General features: G+C 39.4%; 2 protein-coding genes and 1 long non-coding RNA gene across 4 annotated transcripts; all 3 read left to right on the top strand.

Moving 5' to 3' along the window:
* Positions 1–8,339: 8,339 nt before the first annotated feature.
* Positions 8,340–10,488, top strand: LOC103974912 (cytochrome c1 2, heme protein, mitochondrial-like). The gene is made up of 5 exons (XM_065115548.1): positions 8,340–8,503; positions 8,859–9,138; positions 9,206–9,297; positions 9,831–9,957; positions 10,483–10,488. Exons 1-5 carry the CDS (start codon positions 8,340–8,342, stop codon positions 10,486–10,488), a joined length of 669 nt encoding a protein of 222 aa, XP_064971620.1.
* A 1,063-nt stretch (positions 10,489–11,551) lies between these two features.
* On the top strand, positions 11,552–18,228 carry LOC135617331 (uncharacterized). Of its 2 annotated transcripts, XR_010488679.1 has the most exons (6): positions 11,552–12,130; positions 12,215–12,314; positions 12,601–12,700; positions 17,201–17,289; positions 17,449–17,748; positions 17,901–18,228. XR_010488679.1 is itself a non-coding variant. In XM_065117425.1 (5 exons), the coding sequence occupies exons 1-5, from the start codon at positions 11,872–11,874 to the stop codon at positions 17,678–17,680; spliced, it is 780 nt and encodes a 259-aa protein (XP_064973497.1). In that variant the 5' UTR covers positions 11,552–11,871; the 3' UTR covers positions 17,681–17,882. The 2 variants fall into 2 exon arrangements, 1 of the variants encoding a protein (XP_064973497.1); XM_065117425.1 differs by lacking the exon at positions 17,901–18,228 and having other exon boundaries at positions 17,449–17,882.
* Positions 18,229–22,036: 3,808 nt separating this feature from the next.
* LOC135617330 (uncharacterized) lies at positions 22,037–24,047 on the top strand. The gene is made up of 2 exons (XR_010488678.1): positions 22,037–22,740; positions 22,831–24,047. It is a non-coding gene; the product is annotated as an uncharacterized LOC135617330 (long non-coding RNA).
* The last annotated feature ends 534 nt before the right edge of the window (positions 24,048–24,581 follow it).

Raw genomic sequence — 24,581 nt, 5'->3', positions numbered from 1 at the left:
CCTTTGACGCAAGCTTTCAAGGTTAAGGGAGTAAGAAGATTTAAAACTATGCAGTTTTAGCATATGGGAAATCTGATACCATTATGTTTAAAACTATGCATTAAGAAAGGATGGTTCCTGAATACATATAGCCTTCCGGAGGACTGTGACTCAAGCTTTTGTAATTAGGACTTGCGGAGGTTCTTTACCTAGCCGAAACCACAAAACCCACCAGGAAAGAACTAGCCCACAATATCTCTATCATTTATGACAGAACTTGTTTATCAAGCCGAGTAAATCTGAGAAATTTTAAACTCTTACTTGAAGAAAACCATAACCTTGAACAAAGGATTAAGAAACTTGAATCTTCTGTAAAAATATTATCCTCCTTATTTTCTGAGAACAAGCCTCTCACCCAATCTGAGGTTCAAAAATTGGTCCTAGAAATATCCAAACAGCCCAAGCTTATTGAAGAGGAAGCTTTAAAGTTGTCGCAGGACCTTAATCAAAAACTCCAAAGAATCGAAATCCTCTTGTCCAAAATAGAAAGACAGATCTTTGGATGAATCACATATCCTCTAGGAACACAGAATCCTACAAAGAAGCTCTTAAGGCTACTGAGTCCATTGACCCCCAATCACTTGGATTCCTCAAAACAAGTGACTTTCTGGGAACTCTTAGCCATCAAGTTGCTGTAATCAAGCAGCACAACGTACAGATACAACTCCTGATACAAATAGCCGAAGATATAAAGGGAATACGAACAGAACTACAAACAATACGGGAGTTACAACAAACAAGATCAACACAATCTCAGGTGGTGCCTGACGATCTGATCACCAAATTAGCGAATCTTAACCTAGGCCCCTCGGAAAGGCCTAAGGAAACAAAAGGCAAAATTCTGGTTTTCAAGGATCCTATAAAAATCCTTCAAGAAGTAAAAAGATGACCTCCAGAACGCAAACCCAGGAAGTATCCACATCAACTCCTCCTATAGAAGATCAGATTAGAAGCTATAGGAGAAACCAGAGGAGAATATTTAACGCCAGACGGCGACTTGGGCAATTCATTCTCAGGAGCCCAAACCCAAGCATACAAGTTCTAGAACAGCAAATAGACCCTCAAGTACAACTACAGCTATCAATGAGGGAAAGAGCGGCAATAGCACCAGCTGAAATACTGTATCACTCAAGAAGAGACGATGCGCATCACAGGGTCTACACGCATCGATCAGAAGAGGCCATGCTAGTCACCAGTAACTAGGAAGATAGGGCCTTCATACAGGAGCAAAGCTTTGACCAACTGGTCAGAAGCGGAATAAGATATATTCATCTCGGGATCCTACAAACTAGAATCCAAATGCTCCACAGACAGGAAGAAGGAACACTAGCACTATTAGTATTCCGAGACAATAGGTGGGCCGATGACAGGTCCATCATTGCAACCATGGAAGTAGACCTGACCAGAGGAAGTCAACTGGTCTATGTCATACCAGATACTATGATGACGGTGGGAGATTTTTATCGCAATATACAAATCTCCATACTAACCCGTGGATATGATACATGGTAGAATGGAGAAGCAAATTTGTTGATCACCAGGGGAATGGTGGGGCGACTTTTAAATACCCCGAATGTCGCCTTTGCCTATGAAATTTCTGGGGTGGTGGATTACCTAACAAGCCATGGCGTAAGAGCTCTACCGAGTAGAAGGTATTCCACAACAGAAATCAGAGGAAGGGACTGGATGATTAGGCCGACTCAGGTCTCAATCCCAATGCAGCCTGCCGAACTCAGAAGTCGAAACCTAATTGATGGAAGGATCTCCATTAGTTTCGATAATTACAAAGCCGCATCAACATCCAGCTGGATCAACTACAATGCCGCGGACAACGAAGCATTCAGCGATGAAGAAGAAATCAGGAGTCACATAATAGCTGTCAACATTCAATTATCAGACGACAGCGACAATGAGGCGGAGGAACTACGCAAAAACCTTAATTCCTACTTTCAAGATACCTACATCTCAGAAGGGGAAGGGGAGACACCATACCCCCAGAAGCCCCAAAAGGAAGTGATTGCAGTAGGACTAGAAGAAGAACTAGTAATGGAATACCCCCAACTAGCAAAATTATCACAACAGGTATATTCATCATCTGCTGTGTCAAATTACAGGCCACCTACGGATTCAACTATGGGGCCAGCAAATTACCCCCCGGCGGTGAATATAGAATCCACAAGCCAAAAGCCGGCATATGAAGGGTACTCAAGACAACCAAGGTTTAAGGCAAAGGATTCTTCAGAAACCTGGAACCTCCCTTCAGCTTTTCAGCAGCAAGGAGCAATATTCATAATCCCATCCCAATTAGGAATGTTTGATGAAGTTTTCATGAGGTGGGAATCAATAACACAGAATTTGGTCTCATTACAAGGATTTACAGATCCCTTAGCAAAGATGGAGTTCATTGAAAATCTGCTTGGGGAAGCAGAAAAATTAGCATGGATCCAGTGGTGAATGGCCTATCCGGAAGAATACCAACTGCTGATGGCCAACGCAGATGGAACCGGAGGAACGCAGAATATCCTCTCACAGCTAAGGACAATCTTCATACTAGAAGACCCATTCCAGGGTTCAACAACGGCGCAAGAAGAAGCCTACAGAGACCTTGAAAGGTTATCCTGCACGAACCTCAAGTATATTATTCAATTCTTAAACGATTACATGAGGCTTGCATCCAAGACAGGAAGGCTGTTCATAGGCCCAGAACTCTCCGAAAAGCTATGGTCCAAAATGCCTGGAGAGCTAGGAAAAAGAATCAAGGAGGCGTTTGAAGCAAAATACAGGAGAAACACTATAGGAGTAATCCCAAGGATACTCTTCTCCTACAAATACCTGGAAGCGGAATGCAAGGATGCTGCATTCAGAAGAGCATTAAAGGATTTATCATTCTGTAGTGAAATCCCTATCCCAAGATACTACAATAAGCCCGAAAGGAAGTATGGGGTAAGGAGGTCAACAACCTACAAGGGTAAACCCCACTCATCCCACGCCAGAATTGAGAAAAGAAAACACTTGATAAGGAACAAGAAATTCAAGTGCTACCTATGCGGAGAGGAAGGGCACTTTGCAAGAGAATGCCCTAATGACCGCAAAAATATTAAGAGAGTCGCTATGTTCGAACAACTGGACATCCCAGATGACTACGAGATACTATTAGTACAAGAAGGGGAAAACCAGAGCGACGCAATCTATTCAATTTTCGAAGGAGACGACATAGAAGACCTACAGCATGGTATTCACTCCTTCACTCAAAAAATTTTTGCATTAATAGAAGATAGTAGAACTTGGTGGATAGGACCCGAGTTAGGGTACCGGGCAAGGATACAAGTTTCCCAAGCACAAGCCGAATGCAGACACATATGGAAAATCAACACCGAGCTACCACCCAGTCTGGAAAGGTGTAAATGCTGCAAAAGAACATCACAGAAGAGGCACAGGAGGCATTGTCCCTTGTGCAAGATCACTTCATGCGGGATGTATAGTATGTATTATTTTGACAAAAGAACCCCCGTCATGATGGAAGAACTCACAAGGTATGAGCCCAAAAACTTGCTTCAGCAACAACAAGATTTCATTAATCACTGTGAAGCAGAGATAAGGAGGCTCAAGATAGCTGTAGAATCCGAGCAACAAAAGACCAGAGAGCTTGAAGAAATGCACATCCAGTCCATAGCCATAGCCCAAGAAAACCTCTGTCTGAAAAACGAGGTACTAGAGCTAAAGGAAAAATATGACAAACTGGAAAGGGAAGTAATGGAAGTAGACAGACTGAGACTAGAAAAGGCCGATCTCTTAAAGGAAATACAAAGGTTAGAAAAAGGGGAAATGGAAGAAAGCGAGGAAGCCTTCGTCCTACCGGAAGAAGAAACTCAGAAAATCCTGTCCATGGAAACAAAGGAAACAAGTGGATCAAAAAGATCCAAGAATATGCTCTTTAACTTAAAGGTACAAATTGAAATCCTGAATATTCCCCCTTTTGAAGTTAATGCTATACTAGATACAGGTGCCACTACCTGCTGCATAGACGAAAAAGCTGTACCAGATGCCGCGATGGAAGAAAACCCCTACATTGTACATTTCAGCGGGATTACCTCCAAAACTACAGCAAATAAAAAACTGAAAGGAGACAAGATGACTATTGGGGATAACACTTTCAGAATCCCTTACACTTATGCGTTTACAATGAGGCTTGGGGATGACATCCAGATGATAATCGGATGCAATTTCATAAGGGCAATTCAAGGAGGAGTAAGGATAGAAGGTAACATAGTCACTTTTTATAAGAACCTTACTACGGTTAACACACTACCCTACATCCCAACCGCAGCAGCCATAGAGGAATTGGATCTCGAAGAAGATGACTACATCCATATCCAAGAAGTAGTGTACTTCTCAGCAGAAGCCCAACAGAGCGACAGTACTATCAGGGCAAAATTTGGAGGCTTACTAAATCAACTAAAAGCCCAAGGATACATCGGAGAGGACCCCCTTAAGCACTGGGGAAAGAACAAAATTCAGTGCAAACTAGAGATCAAAAACCCTGATTTCACAGTAGAAGACAAGCCCCTGAAACACCTTACACCACAGGCCAAGGAAGCATTTTCAAAGCACATAAGGACCCTACTGGAAATAGGAGTAATAAGGCCCAACAAGAGCAGGCACCGGACGACGGCCATAATTGTCAACTCAGGGACAACTATTGATCTAACTACTGGAATGGAGAAAAAGGGCAAAGAAAGGATAGTTTTCAATTACAAAAGGCTAAATGACATTACGGAAAAAGACCAATATAGCCTTCCTGGAATCAACACCATCCTAAAAAAGGTCAGCAATAGCAAAGTATATTCGAAATTTGACCTAAAGTCTGGTTTCCATCAGGTTGCTATGCACCCGGATTCAATTGAATGGACTGCCTTTTGGGTTCCTGATGGACTATATGAATGGCTTGCTATGCCATTTGGGCTAAAGAATGCACCAGTAATATTCCAGAGAAAGATGGATGAATGCTTCAAAGTCACAGAAGAATATATAGCAGTATACATTGATGATATCCTGGTCTTCTCTGAAAATGAAAGCGACCATGCTTGACACTTGGCCCAAATGCTAAAAATCTGCCAGGAAAATGGCCTGGTATTAAGCCCATCAAAGATGAAGATAGCAGTCAAGGAAATAGAATTCCTCGTAGCAATATTAGGGAATTCAAAAATCAAACTACAACCCCATATCATTAAGAAAATCACTGAGTATCAAGAGGAAGATCTCACTACCAAAAAGGGGCTCAGGTCTTGGTTAGGGATACTCAACTACGCCCGAAACTATATACCTAACTTGGGCAGACTGCTTGGCCCACTCTACGCTAAGACCAGCCCAACTGGAGAAAGGAGGCTTAATGAGCAAGATTGGAAGCTCATCAGAAACATCAAAAATCTTGTTAAAAACCTCCCAGATCTGGAGGTACCTCCTGAAGGAAGTTTTATCATCCTCGAAACTGACGGATGTATGGAAGGATGGGGCGGGGTATGCAAATGGAAAAAACATGAAAATGACCCCCGAAACACTGAGAAGGTCTGTGCATATGCCAGCGGAAAATTCAGTCCCATCAAGTCCACTATTGATGCAGAGATGCATGCGGTCATGAAGACCCTAGAATCCTTAAAAATATATTTTATAGATAAAAGGGAGATCATTATCAGGATAGACTGTCAAGCAATTATCAGCTTCTTCAACAAGTCTGCCCAGAACAAACCTTCCAGGGTACGGTGGATGGCTTTCGTAGACTATATAACAGGGAGCGGCGTAGAGATAAAATTCGAGCACATCGAAGGAGCAAGTAATATCCTCGCCGATTCTTTATCCAGACTAATAAATATTTTAGTTCAGGATGGCCAAACGAGCAAGTGTTTTTACTACTGGAAGCCACTCAGGAAGTTCAAATAAACCCGAACCCGAAGGCAATGGCATGTCTCAACCGATTATTGAAGACCCTGTCCAACAGTACCAACAGAAACTGGATGAGCTCAAATCAGGGATGCAGAGAGGAACCCCTCTCAGCCAGATCCAGGCCACCGAAGGAGAGCTCAGAGCCATTCAGAAGGAGGCCGCCCTACAAGCCTGTAAAGCACTATGCTGCCTCCACGATATTCACTCAGCAAAAGCAAGAGAGTACCAAAGGAGGAGTGGGGGAAGGGATAATTGTATTACGACTTGCGGAGGTTCTTTACCTTGCGGGTAAAACTATGCATTAAGAAAGGATGGTTCCTTAATACATATATTTAAAACTACGCTGCCTGAATTAGGACTTGCGGAGGACTGTGACTCAAGCTTTCTAGTAGTTCCTTCCTCTCTTTACCTTTGTAGCAGTTGCTTGTTCCCTGATTTCTAGTTTAGGGCAAGGCAATTCAATGAAGTTCTTGTGTTATTCCATATAGAAGAGAAACAGTTACAAGAGAGTAGAAATCAAGTCAGCTGCAGAATGGACTGTGGAATGCAGTGCAGGGTGAATCAAATCATATCTTACAGGCCCTACAACATAATGCACGAGGTGTGAGTGAGTTTACCTTACAGCCATGGATTCCATTGATGGTTTTTTACTTGTCTGCCCTACAGCTAAAGAGGAGTGGCTTCTTAAAGGTGGAAGTTCCTTAAGATCAAAGTAGTAAAGAGATCAAAGTCGCTGTCCAAGGCAAGCTTAAGAAGGATGATTTCTCGGTGAAAAGAAAGGCTCAAGTCCTGTGCCCTTAAGTAATTGGAGCGGCAGGAGCCCCCGAAAGAAAGTAGAGCAAGAAGTATAGTACAAGAGAATAGGTATACAATAGTTATGAATTCAGCAAGTATGAATTAAGACCGACCCTTCAGATGAGAACGGGAACAGTATACGGAAGAACACAGGACTTGGGGACTAAACGGAATAAGGGGATTTAGCATTGGCAACGAGATCATCGGCTGGATCTTATGTTTCTGTTCTCAAGGAAAGTTACGTTATTGCAGATAGTAGCAACAGTAGGAGTGAGTTCCAAAGTCAACTATACTCAAGAATGAGCTGTGTGCGAGGAAAGAAAGGATACTATACTCTCCTGTGCTCCCTCTTTCCTTGCCTCAAATTAGGCCTGTAAGGTCTGCTTGAACTAGAACGAAAACAGTTTCTGGGGCGAGTCCTAAGGTGAATGAGCAAGTCCGAGTTTCCAATCATTATTTGTTCGCTTTTTTCAGAGCTTAGAGTCAAGTCAGGAGTAAGCTGTGAGGACAGGAGTCTGTTTGCAAGCAGTAAGAACTCGCCAACGGAGCTTCTATTATACTAAGAGTAGTACTAGTTTTTATAACCATGCCATGGAGTATAAGTTTCAGATGTTTTCTAGTCCAAGAGTTTACATATATTTTATTCCATAGAAATTTCTGTTTACATGCACCCAAACCCAGGTATCTCAACTAAACCTTGGCAGCTTCTTCTAAATATGCATTCTTAATGGTAGAGGTATATAAGGGTCCAAGAAACGAAGGTACCAGCGAAGACTATAAAAGGATGTTTTGGATTTACATGGGCTGAATTCACAAACTAGTTGCACAGTTATCTGTATATCATTTAAGGTGACACTGACTAAATTGGCTTTTAATGAATTAAATGACTTGATGACAGCCACTTCTGTAAACATGGCATGTTTTCTGTTCATTTTGTCATGAAAGCAACATGCCCATTTGGGAGAGAAGAGCTAGTCTGGGCGTGTGATCAAAGATAGTATCCAAACTGCTGTAATTTTTTCGTTAATGTCATCATTACACAAGGAACTTCGTTTTTCTTCTTTATGAGGTAACGTTGTCAGATACATTGGTGGCATTTTTGTTTCTTGCTCTTGGAGGACCAGCAAGGAATTGTATGGGCTGACAAATATGTTACAGTGTGGTCAAACACAAATGGATGCCCTAAGGCGCTAGGATGCTGTATTGGTTAACAATCATTTTTTGCAACAGAGTTGGGTGCTGACAGAAAGATGGGCTTGATTGGTTGGTCTGGATCTGATGTTTCTAATCTGGTTGGCATTGGTCATAACCAATCTAATTATGTTAATTACTTTATAAGTTATTGATAATTTATGAGGGAAGGAGGATATCCTAGTTTTTCTTTAGTAAGTTATCTTGTACGTTGATCTTCTGCCTGTATTTTACATATATTTTGATATGCAGAGTTTTGTTGAACTCTTTACTTCTGATTTGAAAAAGTCATGCTGTTTCTGTTTATTTTTTATATGCAGGCGTCATCTTTGGTTTCATCCATAAGGCAGGAGGATGCTGTTGGATCATCTACCATGGAGTCACTGAGATTGAGAGTCCTGGCACTAGTTGGAGCTGGAATTTCTGGTATTCTGAGCTGTGCTACCATCGCATCTGCTGATGAAGCAGAACATGGTTTACCAGCTCCTAGTTACCCATGGCCTCACAAAGGCATTCTTAGTTCATATGATCATGCATCGTGAGTAAAAGATTTCCATCACACTTATCTTAAATATATATTTCAAGAACATTGTGTCTTTTAAGGACAATATTTTTCTTCTGCTTTTGTACGATGTTAAATCAAATAGTCGATGTACTTGATAATTCTAGTTATAGTATCAACCCTGAAGGATTTCATTTCATTTTTTTTGGTGTTAGTACACATGTTTAACAGAGCTACATTGCTAGATGGCCATTTAATGGGTGTTAGTACATATTTTTCTTCTGCTCTTGGCTTCAGTTTGCTAATTACTTGTTACTTTGCTTTTTTTGCATCATAACTTATATGGCTACCAAATTATATTACATTAAATCACATTCAATGATTTGATCAGTATTCGTCGTGGTCATCAAGTTTATCAACAAGTTTGTGCTTCTTGCCACTCGATGTCTCTGATTTCATATCGAGATCTTGTTGGTGTGGCTTACACTGAAGAAGAGACAATAGCGATGGCTGCTGAGATTGAGGTGGTTGATGGTCCCAATGATGAAGGTGAAATGTTTACTCGTCCTGGTAAATTAAGTGACCGTTTTCCTCAGCCGTATTCAAATGAACAAGCAGCCAGATTTGCAAATGGAGGAGCATATCCTCCAGACCTTAGCCTGATCAGTAAGGTAAAACCATCGAATATGAATTTTGGTTGTAGCCTGATCAGAACTTTCAACTTGTGTTTTTTTTTAGGCACGACACAATGGGCAAAACTATGTTTTTGCTCTTCTCACTGGCCACCGTGATCCTCCTGCTGGTGTTTTGGTAAGATTCCAAATAACTATGTAAAGTTATTATATGCTATCCTATGAGATAAACAGCAAACAAATGAAATGTTGTAATTGTTTGCTACAGCTTCTATCATGTGATAAAATACATCAGATTTATGGAACATGTCTAACTAAAGGATATAAGCAATAATGTAAACAAAACAACTTTTTATTTGGACATGCATTTGATACTGTTTGCTTTAAGCTTGATCTGTTGATGTATTTGCCACTTATTATTGTAGTTGATTCATTCTGAAGATTTCCAATTCGATCATGTATAAAGTCAAAGCATTCTGAGATTCCGAATTGAGAAATGCATTGGTAGTGGCAAATTTGGTTTCTACGTTTTGTCATTGCTTCTAAAGAAACCTAATTCAATAATCTTTTGATGTATGTTATGTTTCATTTTGTGCATAAAGTGATGATTTGACACAATTTGTTGAAGTGGTAAGCTTGTTTTCATCTACATGAGCATGTGACTTTATTTGTAACCTTGCTTTCTGCAACCCCACTAGACCTTTCTTCATATATTTGTAATCTCCATTGAGCTTTCATGTTTTGTTTTGGTATATGGGATTCAAATGGATTTTTGTACTGTCGCTTGCTCTCCTCCGAGCTGCTTATTACCGGCGCTTAAAGTGGTCGGTTATCAAGTCACGCAAGCTAGTGGTGGATGTTTGTCAACTAATCTTTTCATTTTATTTAAACTTCCATTTTGTGAAAGAGACAACGATAATGAGCTCGGGTGGTACATTTGAACAGGGATGAGATCCCAACTCCAGCGTATTTTCTCTTTCTCCGTCTGCTAGAAATAATTGTATCGAGTGTGTTACTACTTCTTTTGTTACATTAAAATTTTGGATATGTTGAGGCTTATATGACCGTCAACCAAAAATTTTGCATAACTTTTACCAAGTGTCTGATAACCAAATGAAGCCTGCAAGAAATGGAATCATGGTTTCTTTCATGTGTCTGCTACGGAATTATTTTCCTTCTGCATGTGTAAGCTTTGAAATCTTTAATGATCATGGTAGCAACAAAGCGAAGCAGGAAAAAAAGAAAAAGGAGATTTGCTATATCTCTGTGTGCATCAGGACTTGGTGGCTTGCGAGACAATGAACATTTGTGCTACATTGCCATGGGCTAATCTAACTTGGTCCTGGTTATATGCATTTGCTTGAAGCCAATTGATTGATTTAGGTCTGAGGCTCCTCCAGAAGAAGAAGACATGCTAATTGCTGCTTTGCATATCTCACAGGACTCTTTTTTAGTTGATTGACTCAAAAGTTCTTGGATGCTTCCTTTCTAATAATTACTCGAAGCTTGACAAGCTTGTGCTTGTCATGATTCCGAAATGAATTAGGTGGATACGAATAGGTAAGTGTAAAGAGCCCAATGAGACAAAAAAAAAAAAGGCATTCCATGAAATAAAAAGCCCTTGTTAAAGATGATGCTTTGAGCCACCTTGAAGCAACCCTAACGGGCGATGCAATGCCTTTTTGCGTCGTTTGATAAGGAGCATAAGACTTGCCTTGTAAAGCAAACCATATAATTTAGTAGTAAATTCGAACCCAAATCCAAACCCGTCTGACCCAACCCAAATCTCCAAACATTTCCCCCCACCCCTCATATTTATTTATTTTTTTTGTTTGATAATATATTTTACTTATATTTTATTGGATGAATTAAAAAAAAAAACTCATAACAATTCTATTTGTCTAATCCGTTAAATACTCTTGTGACAATATAATGGGAGCAATATCTTGTTACACTATGTAGATCTATCTATAGAATTAGAATATGAATCAATCCAATCCCTCATGTCTAAAATATTGTAATAAGATTATAGTATTTTTGATACCTCCATCCAAACACTATAGATTCATTAAAAAATATTACAATAAAAATAAATTGACTTAAAACTAGTTCATATATAAAAATAAGATTTCAAATAAACATCATTATTGGTTTAGGAATAAGAATAATCAACTACTGATCTAAATTAGTGGATTGATTCATCCTATGAATTGATCCATTAAGAAAAATAAAATTTATTGTTGTGTTTTACTAGGATTATTTTGAAAAATATGATAAAAATACCGATTGACAACGTGAAAAAAAAGGACCTCTTCGGAAAAAAAATAAAAATAAAAATAGAATTCACTCTTATCTTTTGTTTTTATGAATTGCGGACACGTAAAAAATTCCTTCTCCTCGTGCCAGCCGTCATACCTGCGAATAAAGACGCCCGTCGTCCAAGCTCACCCTTCCAATGGCCCTCTCTCTCTCTCTCCATATTTGGCGTCCTCTTCTCTTTCCGCTGTCTTCATCCGAAGAATCTGCATCCTCTTCTCTGTTCTCCCACCCCAAACAAGCCTACCAATCCCTAAAGAATACGCCCACACCTATCCCTAGTCGAAGGCTTGCCCCTCCTTCCCTTCTTCCCCTGACCACACTCATCATCATTGTCCTCCTCATCGTCCGAAATGGTTCCCTCCACGAGAGAGACGGCATAGGAGATACAGTACCTGCCATCTTTCTGTCGCCCTCGACGACAAGGAGGAGAGCTAGGGGAGACCGGGGTGGTGGATGGTGTGGATGCCAAGCGACGTCGCGTGCTGCATGGGGCTGCCGCGGTCCCTGTCGCAGTCCACAGGTTCCCCTCTCATCCCTGACGCCGGCGCCACCGTCGCCGCCGCCGCCGGCTCTTTCCCATCAGCGGATGGCGATCTCAGCATCCGCGTCTCCCCCCGCGGCCACAGACGCCACAACAGCTTCTCCTATTTCCGCCTCCCCACCGACCCTCTCCTCCGCCTCTCCGTCCTCAAGTTGGACGGCTCCTCCTTCGGTGGCAATTCCATACTCGTAATCGAACCCCTTGTCTGTTCACTCGTTTCTGGATTTGCCTAATTTTCGTGTCGATTGTTCGCAGATGTGCAAATCGCGAAGACCGCATGCGTGGGGGAGCTAAAGGAAGCCATCGAGGAACTCTTCAGTCAGCCTTCCAAAGACGGGAGTTGCATCATATCTTGGTGGGAACCTTTTTGATTCGTCACTTTCCCTAAAATCTCGTCGTAAATAATTTGTTTTGCACACATATATTATCTATGCAATGAAATGGATGCTATATAATTTCACTGTCCTCTCAAAGGTCGTTCTTTTATGCTAATTCATGTTGGGTGCCTGGCAAAAAGGTACTGCTGGCTCACATTTAATGCTATATTTTCTTAGAACAGGGCTTCTGAGTGTTCTCTGGGTTTTTTTTTCCTTGTTTCTTTTGGATGAATCCGGCTCTTATGATTGTGTTTATTATAATAGGTCTCATGTATGGGGTCACTTCTGCTTAAGTTACAACGAATACACATTGACGAATGATAAGGCTTGTCTGAGAAATTTCGGAATCAAAGATGGAGATCAGGTCAGCATACAAATGAGTTTCTTCATTAATTTTCTTAGATGCACATTAGTTGGTCCAAGATACAGGCCGAAGAAATGGTAGCCTCAGTCTACCTGTAAATTATTATTCAAGTTCTCTTTGATGGATGTTTGGCTGCCGATGATTTCACTTAAACTAGGATGCAACATATATGTGCAATATTTGATCCAACCTTGAGTGCATAGCATCTACTATTGCTGCATTATTCTTTTTTTTTTGTAAGTAAAAATAAATTGATTATGTGTAAAGTTTCTACAAATAGCTTTGTCTATACAAGTCATAGACGAAGCCAAGTAACTCATAGAGTACACATGCGGTAGTTATGACTACACATGCTATAGACTATAACTCCTAACTATAGCCAATAAATAAAATGTAATGTCCAGATATGCCAAGACTACCTGTGGGTACAACATTTAACATCATGCCCAAGATCTTTAGCTAATAGTAAAATTGAATTTGACAAAAATATCTTTTTTTCTTCGTGTAAAGTGCTCCATTTTGAGATTGTGCTCCATACATGATCTTGAGTCTTTAATAATCTCTGTCAAGAGCTGAGTATTGTTTGTGTGTTAACACTCAAAGATTCTGCTACATCTCTCCTTTCACATCCACCAAATAGCACATCTAAAAGTAATCTTTGCCAATTGTGTAAGAGGTCCTTTTCTTGAGAAACATTGCATCAGGTCACCTAATTTTTTATGTAAGTTTGGTTACGGCAGTCTATTGAGTTTGAATCGCTGGAGAATCTCCTTCCATATTCATTTAGTATAGTCATAAGCAAAATAGAGGTGGTTAACAGTTTCTTCTTGTTGCATACAAAGGGAGCATCGGTTAACATGATAGATACCTCTTCTCTTCATATTGTCTATTGTAGGTAGTTTATTAAGAAGGGCCTGCTATGTACATAAGGAATGTCTCTGTGATCCCGATCGATCCCATGTCCAACTGCTTGGGATCCACTTGTTATTTCTTTACCTGATTTGATTCCAAGCGGATGTGGCACTAAATTTGCCATTGTCATGAGGCCAAATAAGTATATTTGAAGAGTTGTTCCTGAGTGGAATAGCTGTGATAGTCAGTCAAAGTGATATCATTTCAGGAGAAATAGGATTAGGGAGACACCAGGTACCGTTAGCAATGAACTAAGAAACCTTTCAATCTTTGGGAGCCCCAAGGTCTTTTCGTATTTTGTCACCATATAATTGAAATATACTTTTCCCATTCACCCAAGGATCGTACCACATATTAGTACTAGTTCCAAAAGAGATTGCATAAGAAATATGTTTGATTAGCCAATTCCTTGCCTTTAAAATTCCTTTCCAAGCTGCAGAGTAGTATGTTCTTGTTGAAATTTCTCAAATTGATTCCTTTGAAAGATACCTAGTAGAAACCCATTGTGACCATAAGTAACATTTGTTTTGCAAAAGATCCCACAATTGCTGTACTAAACATGCTTTATTCCAATCTTTAGTATTTCTTAGATTCAGCCCCCCTTCATCTTTCGGTTTGCAGATGCTATCCCAATTTACCATATGCAATGTCTTATCATTTGTGTCATTATAGAAGAAGTTCATTAATAATCGTTCAATATCTTGGAGAAGTTCAACAGGCATAAGAAATGCATTAGACCAATATATAGAGTACGAGAACAACACCGAACGGATGAGTTCAAATCGTTCTGCTTTTGAAAGAAGCCTATTTTTCCAGGAGGTAATTCTATTATTTATTTTTTGCAGGATAGACTGACAGTGGGTTTTGTGAATGCTAGTGGATATGAGTGGGAGACCCAGATAAGGAACTGACAGACTTCCCTCACTAACCCCCAGAGTGTGTGCAATAAAGTCCTTATTCTCAATGCAAGGACCCATATAGACTTTACTTTTCGCATGATTTAACTGAAGGCCAGAAACCATATCAAAGTCGTTCAGAATAGTAGCCAGGCTCCTCACTAAAGTTGAATCATTCTGAAGAAAGATAAGTAAATCATCTGCAAAAGTTATGTGTGATATATGAATAGAACTAGCATTGGGTACCTTAATGCTGTCATTCGAGACTGCCTATTCCAACATATAGCTGAGTCCTTCCATTGCAATAGTAAAGAGATATGGAGAGAGTGGATCACCTTGTTGGATGTCATTCGTGCTCCTAAAAAAACCAATAGGTGAGCCATTGAAGAGTATCGAAAACTTTGGAGTTTCCAAGTAACTTTGGAGTTTCCAAACAACTTTGAATCCAATTAACCCATTGCTATGGAAATTTCATATCGAGGAGCATCTTATAGATAAATTTCCTATTAACTGAATCAAAGGCTTTCCGTAAATCAGCTTTAAAACAGATTTTCGTCCTTCTTGCTTTTGAGTGCAGATCCTTGACCAAGTCATTAGCAAGCAGAATATTATGATGTATACTTCTCCCTTCGATGAAAGCAACCTGATTAGGACTAATGATCTTGTGTATTACCTTTTGCATTCTATCTGTCAACACTTTAGAGATGATCTTGTAAATAAAGTTGCATAATGATAAGGGTCGATAGTTCTCTAGTAAATCAACCCCTGCATTCTTGGGAATTAAAGAAATAAAAGTGCAATTCATCTCTCTAAGAATATGACTTGAAGAGAAAAAATGTTGGTAAGCCTTAATCACATCATTACCAAATAATAGACCATGTAATTTAGTAAAATTTAGCTAGAAATCCATCTGGACCAGGGCTTTTGTGCTTCGGTGACTTAAAGACAACTCTTACAATTTCATTATCTGTAATTGGGGTATTGAGTATTGAAATGACATGCAAATCAAGCTTTCTAGTTGGCTCCACATGAATGTTATTAGGTTGCACCGCTTGATTGAGTAAGGAATAAAAAAATCGCTCAGTGTATGCTTTAACCTCATCTAAATTCTCAATAAGATTACTATATTTGTCTCTACATTATCTGATGCGGTTAACGGTCCTTCGAGTAGCAATGGAAGCATAGAAAAACTTAGTATTGAAATCCTCTAAAGTAAGGCAATGCTGTCGAGACTTCTGCTTTGCAAAACTTTCCTCCTGCTTTAAGGCTTGCATGAAGTTATTTCTGGCTTCTGTCTTTTTGTGGATAAGATTCTCATCTTGGGGTTGAAGTTGTAGTTCATGTTGCATTGCCATTAGTTCCTTTTTGCAAATTTAAACCTGGGTGGTAATATTTCCAAAGGTGTTTGTATTCCACTCCTTAAGTGCTATTTTACCGGCTTTGAGCTTTTGACATAAGATGTAAGGGGTCGAACCATGTATATTAACATTCCAAGCTGATCTGATAATATCTGACATAAGTTGCATTGTTCTCATTTATAGGCATTGTTAATGACATCCCCTGCTTCATTAGAACAATTTGTCACATCACCCCTTGGCCTTCTTAAGATTTGATGTGGACTATTGGAATCAATATTATACCAATGTTTTTGCTAAATTGGTGAGATTAGAAATGTTCTTGAATTGAATTTTCAGTAAGAAGAAGCTGGTGTTGCATTCTTTTGAAAACGAATGACGCCCGTCTCTTTTCTGTACATGTATATACATAATGATGCAAGTGAAGCAGATAGATACTGACTTTCCTTATATTTCCTCATGTACTAGCAGCTACTTGGAGAACTTCATTTGCTATTTTTCTAGTCCAACATAGGTGAAATTGTTGGAGTTCTTCTGATATAAATTGGTTATATAATATCATAAATTTTAGGCCTCAGGGAATTTATCCACTCTTTCAATCCTCAACAGATAAATATGTGCAATTGAATGAAACAATTCTTCTATTAGAAGATTCAACATGTGTACAATCAAAAAATGTATATATACCACCTACAGTTGAAGGGAGAAAGAGAAAAGCAGGGTTCTGTCCTAAGTAATAACTTTAGTTGTACCTGAGATCTATGCATTGCCACAAGTTACCACAGAATGTTTTAAGAAGGGGAATGTTTTCTTGTTCTCTGGAAGTGAATTCCTTAACAAACTTTCAGTATATTTTGCTACATGTTTTCTTGTATATGAAATATCTTGATTTATCTTTGACAGAGTCAGATATATTATCATGGATTAATTTGTTCAATCTATCTTATTGGATAATTTCTTGACATCTCTATTGAATTATATATGATCAATTTGATCAGTTGATTATGAAGTCATGCTTCTGCACTAAGACTTAAATAGGTAGCTAATATCATAGACATGTGCAAAGACTGCATCGCAACTAGATCACTTTATGTCAAGATGCATGTCTTCAGTCATATGATCAGTCTTCATTTAAGAACAGCTTTGGTCTTAAACATCACTGACTTGTTCACTGCCTAAATTTATTCTCTTTTTGATCCCTTGATCTGAGTTCTTTTGTGTCTTTGCTGCATCTTTTAATTCTCCTAACAATTTCTAATTATGTTTTGCCCATACAATTTGTAGAATTAGTTGTTTGGACATAAATAATTGCTTTTTTCTTTCTTTTTCTGATGCAGCTTCATTTTATTAGACATCTTTCTCTCAACCACGGGCCAAGCGAAGGAAGTTTGAAAAATCATGGGACTGATTCAATACAACAGAGAAAGTATGTCTCTAATATTCTTTTCCATGTTTATCACGTTCATTAGTTTTGAAAATCATAATATATACCATTGTTCATTTAGAGATAACCAGACACATTTAAAATGTCATTCACTGGTTCTCTTTGCTGATTCTAAATATTTTTCTTTTCCCATTTCTGAAGGTCATTGACAGGGTCAAAAGTTCATAATGAAGTTGCAGTGAAAGACAAGAACAGGGATCATGAGGGAGTTGCTTCTAGCCAATTTGTAGACGAACAAAATGATGATGATGATGATGATGATGATAACCAGATTGGACGGATGGAATTCAAGTTGCGTCGTCTATTTCGTGGATTATTTCCCTATGCCAAACTTGGGACATCTCAGGACGATGAGTATTCCAAAGCTAGCTGAATCACCCAAAGTCGAGCACAGATGACATGAAACTATTCCAGTAAATTCTCAATGGAAATAATTTTGATGTGGGTATCTTCCTGACCAGTTGCCGACCTTTGGTTTTTGCAACTCCCAAGGATTTTTGGTTTTCGTAGTTAAGATGATACATTCTTAAACATAGTGATCTTTGATGACGTGTTAGTATAATTTGGTTCACTTATCTTGTAACTTGTTTCAGATATGGGGAAACATATCTTTCGATCATCCCTAGCAGACACTGTCTTGACAGTCGGAGACATTAAGAGACTTGGCATAAATGTGTCCAGACAGTCAGCTGCCCTGCAGACAATTTATGCATAGAAACCATCAGCACAGAACTGAAGGAAATTGTTAGCAGTGCACTAAACAACAAAAGATGTTGAATGCCTAAATTGAAAACAAACCTACTATTTCCTTGTTGGAAATATTTTATTTTCCTAGTGAGCTGAAAATTTCTGATCCTTAAAGTTCAAGTAGAAGACCATAATTTTAGGAGAACCATTGGAATTTATTTCTCATAATGATTTTTACATGATAGTTGAGATGAAATCTTATATTACTGCTTGACAGAAAGGAATGGACTACTATGAACACTATTCTTGAGATGGACTGCCAAATTTATTAAAGTTGCAAGTTTTTTAGAATCTGAGCATCCAAATCAGATTTGCCCGTGAAATCAATATTGGTTGTAGAAAAAATGTGACAGGTGAAACAAGGACTTTTTATAAGTGAACCGAATAACATTGATCATTTTTCTCTCAGTACTTGATTTGTATTCATGGAGACCTTAATCTACTTTGAATGAAATTGAACAAGTTTCCATTTATCCATCAGCACCAAATATTGCAGGTTGTCAAAGAGCACAAGCATTTATGGCTGCAGTGCTCATTCTGTCAAGAATAGTATTAAGCTAGCTTGTCTGTTTACAGCAAATTGCAACAATGTTGAAGCTTGTACTCATACAAGCCATGCAAATTTGAGCATGTTCTTCACCACATAAATAATGACTTGGAGAAGGTGAAGGTATTTTTCTAGTTCTAGAAAAAAAATTTTCGAGCATGAAAGTTGAAAGAATTATGGAAATTGCTTGCATTGTTTCCCCAAGCTGGATGACGATCATAAGACCTCTGGAGATGCTGCATGATATCTACAGCAGCTGCAGTCATCATAAAAATGCATTTGGAAGATAATTTACTGCTCTAATTGTAATAATATTTTGCAAAATATGTTGGATTGTTGTTCTCCTGTAATGGCAACAGATCATTATTTCTTTTTCGATGACATAACTACATTGAGCAAAAAAACTTTGTTTGTTTCCATAAAGAAGAAACAAGTTAAGAATTGGGGTTTTGTCTTAGTAAAAGAGGAGGTAAAGAGCATGAAGACTCTGTGCCTCATGCCAGTGTGAATCAATATTGACAACAAGATACTTGATGCCTCGTCTATAATCCTCCTTATACCCTTCATAACCAAACAGCTGCATGTAATGGTTCACACCATCCATGAAATCTACAAGTTCTTTAACAATGTCGAGATTCATTTTCAGGAGTACTATCTTGATTTCATGGTTTCACAAAGATGACTTCAATGAACTCATGTAGAAGTTCCAGTGACACAAGAAAACATTAATGCATTACAAAATATACTGCAGTGACCAACACAAATCTGAAAAATCTTAAAGTTGCTGGCTATGCTAATTTTGTAAATCTTCATTATTTTGGAAGAAGAAATATAGAGACTTAAGGAAGCAAATTTTTTTTTTGATAAGTAAAAGTAAATTGATTATGTATAAAATTTTTACAAATAGTTTTGTCTATACAAGTCATAGACGAAGTCAGGTAACTCCTAGAGTATACATGTGATAGTTATGACTACACATGTTAAGATTATGACTCATAACTGTAGTCAATAAATAAAATATAATGTCTAGATATGTCAAGATTATATGTGGGTACAACATTTAACATCACGTCTAAGAACTTTAGCTAATAGCAAAATTGAATTTGATAAAAATATCTTTTTCTTTTCGTGTAAAGTGTTCCATTTTGAGATTATGCTCCGTGATCTTGAGTCTCTAATAATCTCTGTCAAGAGCATTGTTTGTGTGTTGACATTCAAAGATTCTACTACATCTCTCCTTTCATATCCACCAAATGATGCAAGTTTGGTTGCGGTAGCCTATTAAGTTTGAATCGCTAAAATCTCCTTCATATCCATTTAGTATAGTCACAAACAAAATAGAGGTGGTCAATAGTTTCTTACTATTGCATACAAAGAGAGTATCGGTTAACATGATAGATACTTCTTATCGTCATATTATTTACTATAGGTAGTTTATTAAGAAGGGCCTACCATGTGCATAAGGAATGTCTCTATAATCTCGGTCGATCCCATGTCCAACTACTTGGGATCCACTTGTTAATTCTTTGCCTGATTTGATTCCATACGGATATGGTACTAAATTTATCATTGTCATGTGGCCAAATAAGTATATTGGAAGAGTTGTTCCTGATTGGAATAGCTATGATAGTCGGCCAAAGTGATAACATTTTAGGAGAAATAGGATTACTGAGACACCAGGTACCGTTAGCAATGAACTCGGAAACCTTCCAATCTTTGGGAGCCCCAAGGTCTTTTTATATTCTGTCACTATATAATTGAAATATACTCTTCCCATTCACCCAAGGATCATACCACATATTAGTGCTAGTTCTAGAAGAGATTGTATAAGAAATGTGTTTGATTAGCCAATTCCTTGCCTTCAAAATTCCTTTCCAAGCTGCAGAGTCATATGTTCTTGTTGAAACTTCCCAAATTGATTCCTTGGAAAGATACCTAGCAAAAATCTATTATGACCATAAGGAACATTTGTTATGCAAAAGATCTCACCATTGCTATACCAAACATGCTTTATTCCAATCTCTAGTATATCTTTTCGGTTTGTAGATGTTGTCCCAATTTACCATATGCAATGTCATATCATTTGTGTCATTCCAGAAGAAGTTCATTAATAATCGTTCAATATCTTGGAGAAGTCCAACAAGTAGAAGAAATGCATTAGACTAATATATAGAGTAAGAGTACAACACCGAACGGATGAGTTCAAGTCATCCTGCTTTTGAAAGAAGCCTATTTTTTCAGGAGAAAATTCGATTCTTTATTTTTTGCAGGATAGGCTAACAATGGGTTTTGTGAATGCCAGTGGATATAAGTGGGAGACCTCGATAAGGAACTAACAGGTTTCCCTCACTAACCCCAGAGTGTGTGCAATAAAGTCCTTATCCTCAATACAAGGACCCATATAGACTTTACTTTTTGTATGATTTAAATGAAGGCCAGAAACTATACCAAAGTTATTCAGAATAGTAGCCAAGTTCCTCACTAAAGTTGAATCATTCTGAAGAAAGATAAGTAAATCATATGCAAAAGTTGTGTGATATATGAATAGTTGTGTGATATATGAATAGAACTAGCATTGGGTACTTTAATGCTGCCATCAGAGACTGCTTGTTCCAATATATAGCTGAGTCCTTCCATTACAATAGTAAAGAGATATGGAGAGAGTGGATCACCTTGTCGGATGCAATTCGTGCTCGTAAACAAACCAATAAGTGAGCCATTGAAGAGTATAAAAAACTTTAAAGTTTCCAAGCAACAATGAATCCAATTAACCCAGTGGGAGTTCATATCGAGGAGCATCTTATAGATAAATTTCCTATTAACTGAATTAAAAGTTTTTCGTAAATTAGCTTTAAAACATATTTTCATTCCTCTTATTTTTTAATGTAAATTCTTGATCAAGTCATTAGCAAGAAGAAGAAGAATATTATGATGCATACTTCTTCCTTTAATGAAAACAGTCTGATTATGACTAATAATCTTGTGTATTTATCTTTTGTATTCTATCTGTCGTCAACACTTTGGAACAATACAGAGAAGCAAAATTTTCATTCTTAATTTAGATGCAAAAGAGAGTAGAATTCTCTAACCTCAGAGTTGACATCAACATGCTTCGGAAGAGTAGCAAAAAGACATTGCAGAATGAAGCTTTGGTGTTGATAAATGGAGAAACTCACTCTACCATGGAGTTCAGTTGGCTGAACCGTTCTTTTCTTTCCTTCACGTGAAACCTTCGGCTCCAATTTAAAATGGAAGGGCGATGGAATCTTGGAAACGACACGGCCTACAAGCACTTCAAATAATACAGGAAATATACGTAGGTACAGAAGACAGTACGTATATATATATATATATATATATATATATATATATATATATATATATATATATATATATATATATATATATATATGGGGGCCTCGGAAGTCGCACTCTCTTCTCGCCTCTCTGCCGACGAGAACAGAGGAGGGGGAAAGTGGGTTGTTGGCGATCAGTGAAGGGAGTAGAGCCATTGCTGTCGACACTGCTCTCCTTCTGCGAGCTGAGGGAAGAAGCAGGGCGACAGCGTGCAGCCCGCTGCTCTCCTCCTTCCGCTTCTCATAGCGAGGAACAAAGGGAGAAGAGAACAGATCTCTCATCGCCCTTCCTCTTCTTCCTCTTCTCGCCTCTCTGCCGGCGGGAACAGAGGAGGGGTAAATTGGGCTGTTGGCGATCGGTGAAGGGAGAAGAGAACTCCGTTCAGGATCGAAAACCTTCTGCGGCCTGGGAGATCCTCTGCTCTCCACAGAGGAGCAGAGAGCGGCGATCTGCTCACCCAAACACCCTATAGGGCACGCCTTCTCTGGACCGAGATCGGCGCTCGGTGAAGCGAGGAGATCTCACCACTACTGCTGGGCGACGGCGGCGGAGATTCTTCCAGACTGCTAGCAACGGGATGGCTGTGATCGTCGACCTGCTGTGATCGCACCCTTCCCTCTGCAGCCCCTCTGCTCTCCTTCTTCCTCTTCTCAAAGAATCGAGGAGAAGAGGCACCGGCAAAGGAGGAGAGATCGCACCATCTGCTCTCCTCCTTCTTCCCCCTCCCCAAGAATAGGGGAGAAGCAGCAGGCGACCAGTTGGGAGAGGATTCATCGGCGAAGGTAGCGACGGATCGACGACCAATCCTCTCTGTGGCCAGTGGATCTGTGCTCTTCTTCTTGCGGCTGACACTCTTCTTCTTTGCGAAACAGCAGAGGAGAGATCGGAGGAAGGCTGCTGCGATCGCACCCTTCTTGTGGTCAGCGGTGCTCTGCCGGGGCCGGCGGTTCTGCATCCCCTGCTCTCCTCCTGTTCTACTCTGTGGAACAGAGGGTTTCTTTGGGGGCGGCACCTGCGTGCAGCCCTCTACTCTCCTTCTTCCCCTTCTCATAAGGAGGAACAAAGGTGAGGTGGGCTGGGTGATAGCGGTGGTGGTTGCAACGGGAAGGCTGGGATCATCGACCTGTGATCTCCCTATGCAGCCCGTCTTCCCAAGGAACAGGGATCCGTGCAGCCCCTAGCTTGCCATCTCATCAGCGAAACAGAGAAGAAGCGATAGTTCTGCCCGCTCCTCGTCTTCTCGGTTGAATAGAGGAGGATTTCTTTGGGGGCGGCAAGTGTGCCCTTCCAGCGACAGATCGGTTGCTCGCAAGGACATGACAGCGATGGTCCCTGGGGTCGGTGACGGCGGTGGGAGGGTAGATTTGATGGTGAGGCTCTCTACCCTTACCTCTCAAGTTGTTCCTCCGCTATCTTCTTTCCGGTGAGATGCTCCTTCGACGAAGCAGCATCGAAGTATGTCGTGCTCTAGATCGCGGCCTCTTGCTCCTATTTCTAGTGACCCTCGGCCTTGGACTAGCCTCTTCAAGGCTCCGGTTGAAAGTCCAGATCTCAGCTTGGATTTCTTTGCTCCAGAAGTTCAGGTTGATAAAAAGATTGCTGTGTACGAAACTACTGATTCCGCAGAGCTGATTGAGACATGGCCTATGACGATTGTTGGCTATGTGGTAGGTCTCAAAACATCATATTTCCCACTATCGTCATTTATCAAAACTAGATAGGGAACATCGGCATTTGATCTTCATATGCTGGAGAACAGTTTCTTTGTTTACAAGCTATACTCCGAAGAAGATTTGCAACGGGTCCTTGAAGGGTTCTGGACTATTCGTGATCATCCAATGATTCTATGATGCTGGTCCCTTGATGTCTATTTGGAGTTAGATAGCCTATAGTCTATTCCCTTATGGGTATCCTTTCATGGTTTTCATCTACATCTTTGGAATCGATGTTTTATTGTAAAGTTATGCAGCACTTTGGGATAACCACTCTACATTGACAAAGCAAAGACATAATTAGCATTTGCTTGAGCATGTGTACTGGTTTCTTTCGACGAAGATCTTCCTAATGAGGTTTTTTATCATGATCTTGATGAGAATACTCTCTTGCAAATAAAGTTGCATAATGATATGGGTCGATAGTTCTCTAGTGAATCTGCCTCTGCATTCTTGAGAATTAAAGAAATAAAATTATAATTTGTCTCTCTAAGAATATGACCTGAAGAGAAAAAATATTGGCAAGCCTTAATCACATCATTACCAATAATAGACCATGTAATTTGGTAAAATTGAGCTGGAAATCCATCTAGACCAGGGCTTTTGTGCTTCGGTGACTTAAAGACAACTCTTACAATTTTGTCATCTGTAATTGGGGCATTGAGGATTGAAATGACATCCGAATCAAGCTTTTTAGTTTGATCCGCATGAATGTTATTAGGTTGCACTACTTGATTGAGTAAGGAATAAAAAAATCGCTCAGTGTATGCTTTAACCTCATCTAAATTCTCAATAAGATTACCATATTTGTCTTTGCATTTTCTGATGTGGTTAACGGCCAATGCTATTGAGACTTTTGCTTCGCAAAGCTTTCCTCCTACTTTAAGGCTTACATGAAGTTATTTCTGACT

The sequence above is a fragment of the Musa acuminata genome, chromosome BXJ2-7 (assembly GCF_036884655.1).
Source record: "Musa acuminata AAA Group cultivar baxijiao chromosome BXJ2-7, Cavendish_Baxijiao_AAA, whole genome shotgun sequence".
NCBI lineage: Eukaryota > Viridiplantae > Streptophyta > Magnoliopsida > Zingiberales > Musaceae > Musa > Musa acuminata.
This window is presented reverse-complemented; position numbering and strand designations above follow the sequence as displayed.